This window comes from Carassius carassius, chromosome 7 (assembly GCF_963082965.1).
Source record: "Carassius carassius chromosome 7, fCarCar2.1, whole genome shotgun sequence".
NCBI classification, from domain to species: Eukaryota; Metazoa; Chordata; class Actinopteri; order Cypriniformes; family Cyprinidae; genus Carassius; species Carassius carassius.
In genome coordinates this window covers 29,724,212-29,742,683 of record NC_081761.1, presented here as the reverse complement: position 1 = coordinate 29,742,683, position 18,472 = coordinate 29,724,212, and the positions used below count along the sequence as shown (strand labels likewise).

Here is an 18,472-nt window from a genome sequence, read left to right as displayed (position 1 = left end):
AAATCTGTTTTTGACTTATTTTGTTCAAACTCTGTGTTGAAGTGGGAATTATTATTTTGGAACAAGTGGTAAGTAATTTAATTTAATAATTTTACAGGCTTAATTAGTCTGCATAGCACATGAGATTTATCTATGCTACAATTAGAAGCTTTTCAAACACATATATTTATACACAGTTTGATTACGTGGTCAATAATATATACAGTATATATATATATATATATATATTATTTATTTATTTATTTTATTTTTTTTGTGTGCGTGTATTGTAAAATATGAATACAAATTTGTACTAATATGCCATTTAGAGGTAATGAAGCACTTCGAGAGACTTCCTGGCTCACTGCTCTTTTTGATGACCCTGGTTCCTCTCAGTCTGGGTGATAGATTCACCTTGTTGATCTCCATGCCCAACACCTCCATTCCTTTCAGTATTGGTCGGATTGGGGCTGGAGCTCTTATCGCTATCAGTTCTGTAAACAGCAGTCCGGACCTTCTGCGAGGTCAGTGAGCTATTTGTACCAAGTACAAAAGGAATATGCACGATATATTTATATATCATCCTTAATGTAATATGTTGTTGAATTATTCATGGCAGGTCATCATCTGGATTACCATTATGTGGATGATGAATGCAATGATCTGCGTGGCCCTGGGAAAATTGTGGCACTTTACCATAAACACAAATACAGCGCTTTCATCGGACCTTCTTGCTCAAATGTATGTGGTTGTATTAGCTTCATTTCCAAGACAACTGAAGCTCAAAACAAATAAATATTAAAATTACAGCGTAACGTAGTTTTAAACGGAACGGGTCAAAGATAACAATCACTCATTATATCATTACTCAGACAATAGACTTCCAAATTAAGGTATCAGTTTTCTACAAGCACACAGTTCCAATTAAAGCTTAAAATTGACTTTTAATGCATGAAGGGCTATCAAAAAGTAATTACAAAAGTCGTTATAATCTCATTTGTCACAAGATATCATCATTACAAGACGAAGGACTATCAAATGTTCATTGAGTAGGAAATGGAGCGTTATCATCTGTTGCTAATTCTTATTTAAGGTCTGTGCAGTGACTGCTAAACTAGCAGCTTATTGGAACATTGCTGTCATCAGTCCCGTATGTGCTGATCAACAGTTTCTAGATAAGAAGGTTTGTTTTAATGTTTTGTTTCACTTATATCTTAAAATGCACTTTGCTTTTCAGTTGCTAAATGTCTTTTTCTCTTAACCCCTTGGCATTCAGGCCTATCCGACCTTAACAAGAGTGTTTGGACCTTTCACTAAACTAGGGGCTTTCTTTGTGGAAATCTGTAAGCAGTTTGGCTGGCAGCGCATCAGTATTGTCTATGACATTAAACAGTTCTGGGCTATTCCCGCCGAGGGGATCAGGTATGTAATATACCTCGAAACTGAGAGGTGGAAAATCTATGTTAATCGACATTTATTATAAATGGCATGTACGTAAATAAATAAATAGTAATTTTAATGTTAAAAGTGATTTTTAAGTATGTAAGTATATATTAGTATATAGTATAAAAGTATATATAATTATATATTTAGTACAAAAAAAAATATTGCACCAAGTAGAAAGGAAACTGTACTGGTTTATTTACAGTTTGCATATAAATGTACAGTTTTTTAGATGTGAAATATAGTTGCTATTATGAAGTCAAGAAGTTCATCTTAGAACTTTTTTCGAAAGGTATCAAGCGGAGCACAATAACATCACAGTGGCCAAGTATCAAGAAATTCATGGCTCTCTTTCTCAAGGGTCCTTGTCGACCTGGTCCTGGGTCTTAACTGAGGTGGCACAAGTCTCTCGCAGTAAGAAAAAAATCCCGTCTGATGCAAATTTGTTCTCACAAAATTTGTGAGGAACTAAACAATGAAGCTATTGTCTGTGTCCTTTTGCCTATACAGTTATTGTGATATCAGCACATGGCAAGGTGGTCCGCAGTTTGCTAATTGAAGCTCACAAGAAAGGCCTCACCAACGGAGATTTCGTTTTCTTTTGTTTCGAGCCATACAAGCAAAAGGTGCTATTTGGCAGTTTTGACTGGAAACAAGGTGTGTATTACATAACCACAAAATCAATGACTCTGCTCATAAAATGAGACATGATGTAATTTTCTATTTATAATACAAATTTTCTTCTTTCTCAGGTGATGGATATGACTCAGTAGTCAAGCAAGCTTATCAGGCTCTGTTTTTCCTGTCCCTGTATAAACCCAGTGATAAACGGTATCAGGCCTTCTCAGAGAATGTCATCAGAAGGTCCAAAATAGACTTTGGCTATACATATGCTCCTAATGAAAAGGTTTGCTTTTATTATGCACATCTACAATTATAGTTTATTGTCAATGATACCACATCTGAATTTTGGTGTGAGGGCATGTGGTTGAATGGATGGAAAGCCATGTGATGGCACAACTTTTAGGTTATTTCTTTTGAGTTCAACTGTTTTATTTCCACAGGTGTCATTCCTAGCAGCCATAGCCCATGATAGTGTCTGGCTGTATGCCCAGACATTAAACAAAACTTTGGCAGAAAAAGAAAACCCATATGACGGCTTAGCCATCACTCGACGAATGTGGAACAGAACCATTACAGGTTGGAAGAGCTTAAAATATATCCAGTGATTAGCAAATGGATTTAAGATTACATGTGCCCATGCAATGCTGTATTATTTAATATAATATGAGTTAAAAGGAGCATATTTCTGCTTTTGGTTTGTTTTCTTGTTAAATGATTTTAGACTTTTTGTTAAATAGGTATTCAAGGAGATGTAACTATTGATGCGAGTGGAGACCGTGAGTTAAATTACATGATGAAACAATTTCAAGGTGGTAATAACCAGTGTCAGGTGAGCAACTAACACATGCTTATTATTTAGACCGAACCAGTGCAAGCCATCTGAAAACTGCTCTGCTATTCTGAATTAGATTTGTCAAATGAGTCATACTCTAGGGTTCTCCACACAGGTCATTGCACACTATTTTGGGACTTATAAGGCAGTACAAGGGGTTCAAATCAAGTGGCCTGGAGGACGGACAACTCCTCCCAAAGACTCTCCAGACTGTGGCTTTCAAGGAGAACTCTGCATCAATCTAGGTATTGGGCAACCCGGGCTCATCAGAAAAACATGACTGTGGCAACAATTCTGCAAAATTATATTACATAACACCTTGCACATTTCGTGACACTTGTGAAATGTCAAGTCCGTGGCAGAGGCACAGTTTTCAATGATGGGTTGGTATTTGGACTTTCATTGCCTCTAGGTTGAATGCATTTTACTGCCCATCATTCATTAATTTTAAAGGTGTGCTAATAACACACAGGAGCATGATATGAGGATTGGAAGCATGTTCATGCACTTCTGCTTATCAGCTCTTTCAAGGGGCCAGTTAAAGGCCATAGTACAGTAACTTTGTTTCCAGTAGGGGGCACCAGATACTCAACTTTGCTCCATACATTAGTTCATCCACACAGAACAACTCAGCCCTTGGTTTCTCACCCCTTCATTTTCATCTTTTTTTGGCATTGCCCCATACCCTATCTTTGAATTAAAAAATAGGGGAAAAGAAAAATCTTGAATAATGTACTAGTGCCTGCAAGAACCAAATGTCCAACTCAGTGGCAATATAGATTTCTCAGCTATTCACTGACTGAATATCCCTCAAGCTAACAGGTCGAAGTAATAAAAGTCTGGACAGACTTATGCAACCCGATATAATACTTTTATTAAAGGTGACTGGATGTGACTGTTTCATATTGCATTCCTACAGAATTACCCTTGGTGGCTTCCAGTTTCGCTGTATCATAATTCTATAAATGGACATAGTTGCATTTTGACACCAAGTGAGTGCTAATCACCCAGCAGATCGCAAATGTGTGTGTTTTATTTACAGAGAGAAAATTCTTGATTGCTTTGGGGATTATTGTTGGCTTGGTGGCCGCAGGGACCCTTGTAGTCTGTGTTTTATACAGGTAATATTTCAAGTGTGTATTTTTAACAGCTCTTAAACATTAACAATGAAAATGTGGTCTTTTGCATAAGTGCAATGCCTATACTTTTTTTTTACCTCCCAAGAGTTTTGTTTGAGCTAGTTACACCATTTTCATTTATTTTGGATGTAAGATTTGCACGTTATACTGCAATTATGTTGAAACATTCTGTTGATTTTATAGTTCATGAATGCCAGACTAAATTCAGCTGAAATGTTAGAGCTGATGCCCAAAAATGCAAGCCTTATTCAATCAGCTCCACTGCTGTTCTTCAGTTTTCTCAGTATTTCATTGGCTTTGTAGAAATACGGTCTTAGATGTTCTACAGTCTTCAGATTAAACTGATATTTATTACCAGGAAGTTCAAACTCCAGGAAGACGCTTCCAAGATGCTGTGGACAGTCAATGCTGATGATGTCATAATGATGCCGCATCACTCCTCAACCTTGCCAGCAAAGGTTTTAAGAGGATTTAATGCATTTTAAAATGATTAAGTAATTATTCTGGCCCACAATTTACTTTATTTTGTAATGCAAGAACATAATAGCAACTGTGAGGCAGAAATTATATAATTAACAATGTAATAGACACTGTCATCTAAAGAGATAACCAATTCTACCTCCTTATCATTACTGTTTTAATTGTGGTTTGTTTGGATGGATTTGCTACATGCACTATGAATGAATCTATTATATCTAGATTCTCCTCTTTGTTGTTCAGTCCCACAGATCCAAACCTATTCAGGCTTCTTTGGAGTCTATAATTTGCAGCATGCAAGACAAGCCATCAGCACACAGAACTGCAGTCTACAAAGTGAAATATTTGTGATCTTAGTGTTTACACATTTACGTCACTGCATTCCAACATAATGTAGAAGACAATTTATGCTACAAAAACTGGGCATGATTTAGTTGCCCAATAAAACGATTCATAGTTAATTAAATTCTTTTTCTCTCTCTCTCCTTCAGGGGACAATTTGTTCTGTTTGCTTTCTGAATTTAAGAAGCACTCATCTAAGCAGTGAGCTGTTGGCGGAACTCAAACATGTAAATGTGCTTGTGTACATTGACAAATGCATTACATTTTTATACAATATGTTAGTGATATTATGTACCTCAATCAGTACCTATGTGTCTTCAGTGCAGAGATTCGACCCACTATAACCTTTGTAAATTTATTGGAGCGGCCCTGGAGACCCCTCAGCCCTTCATTCTTACAGAGTACTGCCCTAAAGGAAGCCTGGAGGTGCTGTTACACAGATAATTGTTTCTTTTCCATCTGCATTTTCAAACTATGTTTTTCTTCAAAATTTTCTTATGGCTTTTTTAATAATGACTTTTTACTAAAGGATTTAGGAACAAATAGATGTAACTATTAGGACAATGAATGTAATCCTTATACAGGAAATTTATTGCAACATTTTGCATTTATTGCTAAATTTATTCTGTTATTATAGACTCTTTTAATGGAAAGAGCTGTGTATATTATTGAACTAAAATTGTAGATTTAGAGTTTTGCAACAATGTGAAATAATGACTGAATATTTATGTGAACTAGAAAAGTGCTTATAATCTTATAAGAAAATCTTATTATTATTTTAAGAATGGTCATCGTAACTAAAGTTTTTTGTCCCCCAAATTCTCAGGAAATTTTGAAGAATGAGTCTATCAAGCTGGACTGGACTTTCAAGTATTCCCTCATGCTAGACATTGTAAAGGTCAAAATGTCTGTGTTTTATAGTCTAAACTGTTTTCGCTGACAGAAGAATATAAAACAGTGATGGATTAATTTTGACTTTGATGTAGGGAATGGACTATTTGCACCACAGTCCCTTGCACTGTCACGGTCGCCTCTCGTCATCAAGCTGTGTCGTGGACAGCCGCTTTGTCCTGAAGGTCACTGATTTTGGACTTAATGCAGTCAGGCGTTCAGACTCAGAGCAGAGCCCTGGATTTGACCCCTGGACCGGTAAGCTGGAAATGTAGAACTTTGAAGAAGAAATTAATTTTTGTTTGGATGAAAAATATATAATTAATTTAGAGCTCAATATATAAACACACACATATGTTTCACACATAAATGTAAATGTAGATCATTTTGTGTAGATTTTAAAATATGTTTTCATTTTAAGCTCTGTTATGGAGGGCACCAGAGCTGCTGAGAGAGTCCATTTCAGCTAATGGTACTCAAAAAGGGGACATCTACAGTTTTGCCATTATTGCTCAAGAGGTAGTATATCGTAGAGGGCCTTTCTACATTCCCAACTGTCACTTCAGTGCTAGAGGTATGATAATACTCTCCTCTCCCTCTCCCTATAAAGCTTCTTTTTATAACTTAAGGTAAACCATTTCTGATGGATAACTTTACAGGACTGTTGTTGACTCTCTCCCTTTCTGTTTTTCAGAGATTGTGGAGAGGGTCAGGGCGAGAGGCTGTAGCCCATTGAGGCCTCACATAGACCCATCGGAGGGTGTAGAGGAACTGGAGGGAATCATAGTCAGCTGCTGGAGAGAGAAACCTGCAGAGAGACCAGACTTCTCTTCTCTCAGGACTGCCATCAAGAAACTCTGTCCTAATGGGTCAGTAATGAAGCAAGACAGTGCAATAATATGTCTACATCTTTACATTTTTTTTTTACTTCATTTTAGACTGAATAGGTCACCTCATCAGGGCTTATTTTTAGTTGGTTTAGGTGGTTTTAGTTAGTTTAAGCTTGGGTCAACCTGCTACATTTAGTTTACACTAAGAAACAATAAACTTTTAACAGTGTGCAGTTGACTGATTCACAAATACTTTGAAAATTGGTCTGATTGAATCAAGCCTTATTAGATATCTGAACTTATGTTGGTATTCGTGTGTATTTATCTATGGATGTCAGTTTGTTATTAGTGCTGAGCAATGATTAATCGTGATTAATCGCATCCAAAATAGATTTTTTTGTACATAATATATTTGTGTGTACTGTGTATATTTATATATAAATAAACACACATGCATCTATATATTTGATAAAAATATACAATATGTGTATATATTAAATATATGTATATAATATGAATTATATGAATATAAATATATACATGTAAATACATGTAAATATTTTCTAACTATATACTGTGTGTGTGTGTGTGTGTGTGTCTTTATATATACATAATAAATATACACAGTACACACACATATAGCCTGTTATGTACACACAAACCTTTATTTTGGATGCAATTAATTGTGATTAATCGTTGCCTGGCAGTTTTTATTTATTTTTTATTTTTTCAATTAAACCTATTAAAAATAATTTCCAATAAATCAAACTAAGCTAAATTTAATTAAGATATAAAAACTTAAATCTTATAATATGTAACTAACTGAAATAGAATGCCTTAAAGTTAAAGTACTCACTAAAACCAAAATATATATTTTACCAATGTTTTTTGTTAAACATTATGTAGGAAAAGTAATAGATTAATTTATGACAAGAGTGCACCCTCAAAAATCTAAAACATTAATAAACTATAGTAGCATATAAAAATAATACTACAATTATATTATAAAGGTTTTAATATTGTTTATTTCATAAAACAAACATCTTCACTCATTTATTTATCTCAGTCAGCTAATAAACCTTATAATCTGCATTTTAATTTTACATCATATACAGTACACTATAAAACAATGACATGTTGGCAGTTGGCAGTTGAATACCTCAGACCAAAACAAACAGAACCACAAACACTCTACCTTTTATTGTCCTCTCCAAACTGCACTTTTATTAGACTTTCTGCTGATACGATCTTCCCCACTTGCAGAGTAAGATTCCCAAGTGCAGTCAGTGTTAACATTGAGATAAGTTTGATTAAAGGCACTTTAGACAAGCATTGCTGAGGCATCAGCAGTGTACAGCTATCTCTCCTTCCCAATCTAATGCGGTCTTGACACTGCTACAGTTGCACGTTCTTCCTCTTTGTGCTTGTTTCAGCTGTAAATGAGGGTAGTTGTGACTAATGAGTGCTTTTGAGGTAATAAAGAAGAACAGGGCAGGGACACAGAGGATCATTAATTACACTTACAAATGACAGTGCTTAATCAGGTAGACAAACAAACAGGATATGGCCACTCTGGGGACCAGTGACACACAACCCAGCGATCATAGAGTCCCATGAGAACAACCCTGTCACAACGTATCAGGCTAAACATTTATACTGGCTTTGGAGGATGAAGGGGGAGATAAAAAAAAAAAATGGTATTGTGTGTACTGTGTGCTGATGAATGTTTCTTTTGCAGCAAATGGCCCTTGAAGGGACAATAAAGAATTACTGCTTCTTAAATGTGATAGTGCTAAATCTAGTTAGTAGTAATAATAATGAATGATATTTGCTGAGCATTTGTGTGTATGCACAGAGGCTCTGAGAACATTCTGGATAACCTGCTGTCCCGTATGGAGCAGTATGCGTGTAATCTGGAGGAGATAGTCAGTGAACGTACCGCTGAACTCCAGGAAGAGAAGAAGCGAGCAGAGGGACTACTCACACAGATGTTGCCACGGTAACATTTCAGATTATAACAAAACAAAAAAAAACAACAAAAAAAAGCTGATCCAAAGCTACCTAGAACTAATTTCTTCCTTTTAAACTATTCTTCCTTTTTCCATTCTTTGATTTTCAAAGTAAATATGCATATAGACACATCAAGCTGAAGGTTTGCCATCGACCAGTGTCAGGCTGTCTTTGAGCATCTATTGGTGTAGTTTTTGCAGTATGTTCCACTTGTTCCACTTGGGGAAGTCGTGGCCTAATGGTTAGAGAATTTGACTCCTAACCCTAGGGTTGTGGGTTTGAATCTCAGGCTGGCAATATCACGAACCCCCAACTGCTTCCTGGGCGCCGCAGCATAAATGGCTGCCCACTGCTCTGGGTGTGTGTTCACAGTGTGTGTGTATTCACTGCTGTGTGTGTGCACTTTGGATGGGTTAAATGCAGAGCATGAATTCTGAGTGTGGGTCACCATACTTGGCTGAATGTCACGTCACTTTTTTTTTTTTTTGTTGAACCATCTCTTGGTAAGAGAGCCTACACTGATTGGGTGTTCAACTGAACAAAACCGTGCACGCAAAGTCCATAGGACACATGCAGAATGCTCTTTTGGCTCTTCCAGTTTGTGTTTCTCTTTGATGAATACAGACTACTGCCTCCCATGGTTATGTAGTTATTTCCTCTCACACAGGTGCAAGATGTTCCAGTTGGCTTTGGTCTTTAGTGAAGCTCATTTTGACCATTGTCAGCTTTGTTTCCGCTATGTTGGTTTGTTGTGTCTTGGCCTTAAAGGGATACTTCACCCTCAAAAAATGTTATTCTGTCATTAATTACTCACTCTCATGTCATTCCAAATCCGTGGAATGACCTCCATTCATTTTAAGAATAATTAAGATATTTTTGATGAAACCTGAGAGGTGTCTGACCCTCCCATAGACAGCAATGGAACTACCACGTTCAAGGCCCAGGAATGTAGTAAGTTAAAATAGGTAATATTGTTAAAATAGTCCATGTGACATCACTGGTTCAACTGTAATGTCATGAAGCTACGAGAATACTTTTGTGTGCAAAGAAAACAAAAATATTGGCTTTATTCAACAGTTTCTTCTCTGCACTATTTTAATGATGTCCTTACTACCTTTCTGGGCCTCCAATGTAGTAGTTGCTTTGCTGTCTATGCAGGGTCAGATAGTGCTTGGATTTCATTAAAATAGCTTGATATCTAGATGAACAAAGGTCTTATGGGTTTGGAACAACATGAAAGTGAGTAATTAATGGCAGAGTTTTTATTTTTGGGTGAACTATCTTTTAATGGTTAACATGTTCAAAGGTTTTATATTAAAATGTACAAATCTGCGAGATATAAACTTGGGTTAAAATGCACTTGACTGTCATTTGATGAATCTTGTTTAATAAAATTGTTTACCATCTTATTATATTAACACAAAACCTATATTAACACCTGCTTTATATATAACAGAGGTATGTTTGCACTAAAAAGAATGAGAATTACTTAATTTAAATATGATGCTGTAGTGTCTCAGCACATTGAAAATGGTTAGCTGACCCAAAAATGAAAATCTGTTACTCACCCTTATGTTGCTCTAAATTTAAAATCTAAATTCTAAATCTAAATCTAAATCTACTGTACATGACTTTTGTTCATCTTAAAAAACAGATTTGATTTTCTTCCCTCCACTTATCCACATCGAACTTTGAATACTTCATAAAGAGATGTAATCAATATAAATCAAGCTGTTTAATCCAAGTTTTTTGAAGATATACAATAACTTTTTTATGATATACAGATAGAAGCTTTTATTAACATTAAAAAATCGGCATAGAGCACATACATAGAGCAAATCAATACAGTAAACTGTATTTTAACAGATCTTCATCTGTGTTTTGAAGATGAATGAAAGATTTCATCTTTCATTCATTCATTGGAGGTGTAGTGAATATGATGTAGGTTTTCTTGTTGATATAGTGCAGGCAAAAGTGGCACGACTGTTCAGTGAATTTGAGCACAACACTTCAGTTACTAAAAACTTGCTTGCACCTGGCTTAACAAGCCTACGTGACGAGACCACTGATCATCACCAAGCCCTCCACTTGAAACCTGCCTTTGAAAAGTGCCTGTCTTTTTTCTTGTATTTTTAGATGTGTAGCCGCTCAGCTCATAGCGGGAAAGACAGTGAGAGCAGAAACCTATGACTGCGTAACCATCTATTTCAGTGACATTGAAGGCTTCACAGTCATGTCAGCATCCCTCACGCCAATGCAGGTGATGAAAGACGCAGAGACTCAAACAGCATCTCAGAGAGTTTCTGCCCGGCACTTTCCGAGTAGGCCTTGCAGGCATTTAAAAAAAAAAACAATTCGCTGTGTTTTTTTTTAAAGAATGTAGGTCCTATGTGGGGTAATGTGTTCAGATTTTGATCGTATTTTAAAAAATACATATGTCCAGAGCTATTTGGGGAGGTTTGAGGAGCTGCCATCCTCCATCGTCTAAGACTTTGAAATACCTACACTTGTTAAATTATGTATGTGCCGGTGTGTGTTTGTTTGTGTATGGTCTGTTGTAAGATCAAATATCCACATTGTACGCTCTGGAATGGGTTTCATATGTCACATAAGAGCTCCTGACATTATTAGGTGACATGGCACAAGTGCCAAAAACTCTACTCTGTCACGGATATCAGGCTACTGTTAGCATAGCTGCTGGCTCACTAGCCCGTCTGAGCCTTAAAGTGGAAATAATACATTCGCATGATGTTATTTATGGACCACACTGAAGCCCACAGCTGAACCACAGTGGAAAACTATTGTCACTTTACAGAAACTTTGATCTCTGTATCTGTATCCTTAAGCTGACTGCTATAAACTGCACTTGTTTCCTTTTTGCTGTTCTGTAGGTAGTGAACGTGCTGAATGACCTGTACACATACTTCGACAATATCATTGACAACCACAATGTTTATAAGGTACATAATTTGAATGCCTCATCATCATGCGAGATGATTTTATCCATTGTAGGAAATATGTTGCTTCATGTGTCCTTTGCTGTATCCAGGTAGAAACCATTGGCGATTCCTACATGGTAGTGTCGGGCCTGCCTACCAGAAATGGAGACGACCATGTAAAAGAAATAGCAAGTATGTCATTAGCTGTAGTGCAGGGCATGAGGAGCTTCTACAGTCCACACATACCAGAGCAGCAGCTGAGGGTCCGCATTGGAGTTCATTCAGGTAATAACTGGATGGTGACAGCTCTTTGGCTGTGCTATTCTTGAATATTCACTGGCTTGCACTGACCCTGATCAATCACAAAAACAAATGTTGTAATTAAATTTTTTTTAATGCTCTTATACTAAAGTATGAACAAGTATACAAGGGGTGTCCAACCTTACCAGTAGTTCAAGAGCTAGGTTGGCAAATTTATTTTATTTAAAAAATGTTCTCATTCTCCACCAAAGCTTTGTGCATGGTAAAACATTCAAGTTACCTCTAAACTTTGAGTGTCTGGTACACCTCTCATGTTTCCACTTGATTTTCCAGCCTGAATATTCACAAAAATGACACTAACAATAGTAATGAAATGTTTATTTCAATTAAATGCTGTTCTTTTGGTCATTCAGTTCTTCAAAGAAAATGAATCATGGATTCCACAAAAAACACACACAAAAAAAGTTTCTTTTGCACCAAATTAGCATATTAGAATGATTTCTGAAGGGACACTGAATACTGGAATGATGCTGAAAGTCCACCTTTGCCACCACAAAAATATTCTGCATTTTAAAAAAAATTCAAAACAGAAAGCAAAATTAAAATAAAATACAATTAATCATCCTCTCTGTCAAAAATTCTAAATAAAAGTATAGCAAAATAAATATTTTTTTCAGTATGCATAAAAATATGTACAACCTACTGTAAGAAACAGATTGTGCATTATAAAGTTTTGGGGGACTACTTCTAATAAATACAATTGATTATGACTGGTTGTTTATACAGAAGGTTTATACAGTACATTTCATTACTTTTCTCTCTTGCCTTTTTCAGATGTGTTTTCAATAGAAAACCAATGATGCATTAGTATATTTTTTCTGATTTGGTCCATTTCTGCATCAGAAGAGTGTTTATGCTGCTCAGGCATTCTTGGAGTGATTTCAACTTGCCATCTTGGCTTATGACACATATGAGAAAAATTCAAATAAAATACATCATTATACATTTTATCACAAAACATAGGCTGAGTAGTGGAGAAGGAAAAACTCTATTTAAAATGTGTTTGTTAAAACTGCTAAAGGTTGTGGAAAAATACAGAATCATAAAAAAACAAATCATTTTGCTTGTTACAGGGCCTTGTGTCGCGGGGGTTGTGGGTCTGAAAATGCCACGCTACTGTTTATTTGGAGACACTGTGAACACTGCCTCCAGGATGGAGACATATGGATTACGTAAGATCACTCATAAAGGATGTGCTGACAGCAGATTAGGAAGATATGTCCGAGAAGCATTTTAAATAAAACTCACGTGATTGATCTGACATCATATCGTTTTATTTTCCCCTCTTAGCACTGAGGATCCATGTGAGCAGTTCCACCAAGTCTCTCCTTGACACTTTCAGGACTTTCCGCTGTGAACTGCGAGGTGACATCCACATAAAGGTACAGAGTTTCTGCCACTGTGACATTCACCTCAGAAAGCATCATATTGCTTTCATCTCACCTGTCTTTCCACATCACAACAGTCCGATTCGCTCAGCTGATTCTTCTCACACATATTTATTTTAGGATTGGTGCTTCAAAATGACTAGCACTAACAAGTCACATCCATTGTGTTACAAAACCATACAGTGTAATAAAATGACATCATAACTACAATCACGGCTGTAAACATTCATGTCCAAAAAGTTGTGTATACATGGCAACATAATTTCAGAAAGAGTGGAAATATTTATTCGGAAATGAGTCACAGCTGGTAAGGACCTATAAATAGAGCTCAACAGCGTCCTCTTAACAAAACATTTTCAAAGCTTCGGAAGTGCTCTCACCTCACTGTTCTCTTCCATTTCAGGGAAAGGGCTGGGTGAGGACATACTGGCTTTTGGGAGAGGACTACTAAACCAGATCCCTTTTTTCAATACTTTTTAACAATTTTTTCAAAGAGTATATTACACTATATTTCTACTTTGTTTTGCATGTTTGCAAAATTTTAGTTCAAGAAGCAAATGTTTGGGGTTGATAAGATTTTTTAAATTTATTTATGAAATGTGTATTTCATATTATATATTTATTAAAACAACAACAAAAATATTATTACAAATATTATTACACACACACACACACACACACACACACACATACACATATATGTACATACATGCATACATACTGTACATGTACACATATATTACATATAACTGTTTTCCTTTTTAATATATTTACTCCAGTCTTCAGTATAATCATTTAGAAATAATGTTTCTTGAACACCAAATCATTATTATTATCAAATTTGTGCTGCTTGATATTTGTGTGAAAAGCAAGATTTTTTTTTTCAGGGTTTTTTGGTGAATAGAAAATTCAAAACATGATTTTACTGTCTCTTTTTATAAAAATGTATGTATCCTTGCAGAATAAAAGTATTTTTTTAAATATATATTTAAATAAATATATAACACTTAAAAGTAGTGTAAACAGTAGTGCATATCAAAACCAAAGAGTCTTCATGTATCTTTTAACACCATATACACCAATTTGTAATTTACAATATCCTCAGCACAGCCTCTTTGTTGTTCCCCAAACACGGTTGTGATCCGGGAGTGACAGGGCCTTTACAAGGTATGCTCCAAATCAGTGTCAATTGACAATGGGATGATAATTCTTTAACTGTTTTTAAAAACTTTTCTCAAAAACATTATTTTTCAGGAATGCTTGTATTTATTTATTTTTATTGTATTGTTTTGTGATTAATTGTTTGTTGAATTTATAGTATGTTTTCTTATATTGTTGTGTTTTCCTTTAATGTAAGCTTTCATGTAAAGAACCTTGAGAAATAAACTTTTAAAGGCGCTATATAAATAAATTTATTATTATTATTATTATTATTATTATTATTACCAGTATATTAATTTTTATTTTAATCACAAATTGATTGGGCACCATAATGAAATGGAAAATAATAGCCAAAAAGATCTGATATTTCCCTTTTCAATTATTCAGATATTTGTTTGCAGCGCCTAGTCAGGTCGGGAAATCTCACTTGTACCTTTTTGGGTAAAACAGCTTGACATTATAGCAGCACACTGTACATATTAGTACCTTAAGAGTAGTAATTCATACCCTTGAGGTGCTAATTTGTAGGCCGACCTATTAGGGGTAAAAAATTAACAAATATGTCATTTTAAGGGTCCTGTTCCAGTGACAAGCTGTTGTACCTCAAAAGGTGCAATTTTGGCCCATTATGTCCTGTAGCCTATACTGTATATCCACAACAATTTCTGAAACCAGACAACCCTATTATTTGTATGGCCATCACATAAAAAAGGTCTAAATACTTTGTCTGGGGCCGTGGAAGATAATTAAAGGTTCTCTCTTGCACTGCACCTTCTCTTCACTTCACTTCACTTTACTTCACTTTCCATTTCCTTTATTTTCCCCAATATCTCTTTGAATAAACCTATATTTCATAAAATATACACTACCAGTCAAATGTATTTTGAACAGTAAGATTTTTTATGTTTTTTTTAAGTCTCTTCTGCTCACCAAGCCTGCATTTTTTTTGTACAAAGTACATCAAGAAAAGTAATATTGTGATATATTTGTACTATTTTAAAATACTATTTACTAAATAACTGCTTTTGTTTGGAATATAGATTTAAAATTTAATTTATTGCTGTGATCAAAAAGCTGAATTTTCAGCATCATTTCTGCAGTCTTCAGTGTCACATGATCCTTCAGAAATCATTCTGATATGCTGATTTGTTGTTCAAGAATAGAACATTTGTTGCTGTTATTATTATTATTATTATTATTATCATCAACATTTAAAACAGTACATCAGTATTCTTTCATGAATATTAAGATCCAAAAAAATGAGCATTTATCTAAAATGAAACGTTTTTGCAACATTACCCATGGACTGTACCAAAAGCTTGGAGTCAGTATTATTATTATTATTATTATTATTATTATTATTATTTAGTGAATGAAGGCTTGGTGAGCAGAAAAGACTTCAAAAAACATTATAAAATCTTTCTGATCAAAACCTTTTGACTGGTAGTAAATTAAAACACAATTTCTAAAGTGCCCAAATGTCAAAATTACTACAATATATTAGTTGAAAAAGTCTAATACACAATTGAATTATTAGGTTGTGAACCTGTCACTCATATTATTTTTTGTGTTGCTGTCTGCTCTAGCTCCCTCCCTCCCTCTAGCCTACAATAAATCCATGTGAATGTCTGTCTCTGCAAATTTTTTTAATGTAACTTTACAATCGATATTGATGTCCTTTAGAACAGTATATTTTGAATGATGATAATATGGGGTGCTAGTGATAGCCTAACAGATACTAGCAGTTTAATACTCAACTACATTAATAAAGACAAAATCATCTAGCGTATTTACAGATGAAACTGACCTGCACTTGAAGCCCTGAACAGGTCAGTGATGTAGCTACATTTCACCTTCTTCTTCTGGCCGCTTTCTCTCTTTCATAGAGTCCCACGTATCGGTTCTGTTCGGAACCGTTTGACGGAAATGCAGAACAGACATGATCTGATTTGTGTAGCGCACAGCAGCACTGCCAGTCAAGACTAACCAATTTATAACATTATCGAATGAAAAAAATCAGAAATGATATCTTTGGTACATTGAGAAGGCATAAATATAATAATAATAATAATAATAATAATAATAATAATAATAATAATAATAATAATAAATAAAAAAAGGGCAAATCAGCCACCGGGAATTTTCCCAGTGCTCCCGATGGCCAGTCCTGGACTGTTTATTAGTGTTTATTTGCATTTCTACACTCATTCCACTAATTCAATTCTACCACAGGGCATTTTTGTTGGACTGTATTTTGTAATCTGTCACCTATGGACACTGCTGAGAGCAGGCCATTACATTAATAGCACTCCCATTCCACAGTTGACCCTATGTGATTCATTCCCCTTCTGGCTTTTAACCAGCCATCTCTATCTTGCATTGACACTGGAGCTTTCACTAAAAGCATTTAACTGTTGTACCATATTGACAGCAAACCTCTAAAAACTCCAGATTCAGTCTTAACGGTCTACAAATTACTGTCGCTGAAAGGGACTGTCCACATCGGCATTACTCCTTCCTTGCTTTCTGGTAACCTTTGCCCCCTTATCACAGGGGTTATAAACACAATTTTCAGACAAGACATTGCTGTATAGAATTGCTCTGCGTTTTGTTAGGGGAAATAAAAAGGGTATGTTTCAAGCCCCATCAGTCTGATATCTGCGTCTTTTTGGAGTTAATGGGAAACATATCTGACTTTGCTAGAATTTATTCCTGCAGATAATCTTGAATTCCAACACAAACATCTCAGGAGATGAAGGATTACATTTTTAAGCTATATTCAGCAATGTCTGTTCAAAGTTTAGGGATTTAAAGATACGTGTTGTTGAAAAGGTAAATTCAGCATCGAAACTGATTAGAGTAAAATATGTACTGAAAAACAAAGGATTTGTATATTTCAGACTATGATACAAAACTGACATGTTTGAAAAATTGTGGTTAGATTTGATTGTGAAGATTTTGTGACTTTGCTGACTACTTTTTATTTTAAACACTCTCATGGCAGTTTGCAACGATTGTACATTTTAGTGAATTATTGGCTAATTTATATAAATTTGAACATCTCATTTTCTGTACAATCTACTTATGCCCCATTAACAGTTAGGTTTAAGGATGAACTTAGACAATTTCACATGTAATATCTTTATTAAATAAATTAGGTTTCCATACAAATCACTTTGTGAAATAGTTATGTTTTATTATGCTATCTTTATAGTTTCAGATGTTTTATTAATGCCATTCACATTTATTTTTGCATAGCTTTTGGACAGAAATATTAATATGAACACATTTAGTCAGGAAAAGATTCCAAAAGCAAGCATTTTGAATCGCTCATGAATACTTAATCAAATTTAAATCCCCAGGAATAATTTCTTTATATCATTTACAAAGACAAAGAATGGCAATGTTATTGTGTGTGTGTGTGTGTGTGTATGTATATATATATAATCATTTCATTTACTAAAAGCATAATAATACATATTGCAAAATTATTAAATTCACTGCCTACTTGCCTGATTAATATAATTTCATATAAATATCATATCGATCTTCAGAGGTGGAAAGTAACGAATTACATTTACTCGCGTTACTGTAATTGAGTAGCTTTTTTGTGTACTAATACTTTTTAAAGTAATTTTTTAAATCTGTAATTTTACTTTTACTTAAGTATATTTTGTTTGAAGTATTGTACTTCGCTACATTTTGAAACACATTAATTACTGAGTAAAAAAAAAAAAAAAAAAAAAAATCGCTCCCTGGAAACTACGTCAGTAAATACTGGGCAGGAGGGCAAACTGGCGCTAAAATCACAAGAAAGATGCAGACAGACAAAACAGGCGTTAGTGGTGCAGACACCGCTGAAAACGAAACCCCGTCATATTCTGAAGTTGAACTCGAAGGAAATGAAGTGAACCCCTGGCCATATGTATGCTCTATTATGCAGTGTAAGCTGTACTTGCCTAGGAAGACCAAACTAGCAGCTTATAAAATCTCGACAAAACATCAACCCTGCGCAAGAATGTAGAGGTAAGCTAAATAATTGCATCGTTGCATTGGTGGTTAAAATGAAGCTTTGACATTTTAGCAAGAGGTTTAG

At 35.0% G+C, this 18,472-nt stretch overlaps 1 protein-coding gene across 1 annotated transcript; it reads left to right on the top strand.

The window, feature by feature from the left end:
- si:dkey-37g12.1 (atrial natriuretic peptide receptor 1) lies at positions 1 to 13,779 on the top strand. Its single transcript, XM_059553296.1, has 27 exons — positions 1 to 68; positions 309 to 503; positions 599 to 720; positions 1,073 to 1,162; positions 1,256 to 1,401; positions 1,715 to 1,836; positions 1,933 to 2,079; positions 2,175 to 2,329; positions 2,487 to 2,622; positions 2,784 to 2,875; positions 2,994 to 3,123; positions 3,921 to 3,999; positions 4,376 to 4,475; positions 4,738 to 4,830; positions 4,986 to 5,063; positions 5,158 to 5,262; positions 5,663 to 5,734; positions 5,823 to 5,985; positions 6,149 to 6,301; positions 6,422 to 6,596; positions 8,413 to 8,556; positions 10,704 to 10,827; positions 11,459 to 11,527; positions 11,617 to 11,791; positions 12,901 to 12,999; positions 13,118 to 13,209; positions 13,619 to 13,779. The coding sequence occupies exons 2-27, from the start codon at positions 314 to 316 to the stop codon at positions 13,664 to 13,666; spliced, it is 3,099 nt and encodes a 1,032-aa protein (XP_059409279.1). The 5' UTR covers positions 1 to 68; positions 309 to 313; the 3' UTR covers positions 13,667 to 13,779.
- The last annotated feature ends 4,693 nt before the right edge of the window (positions 13,780 to 18,472 follow it).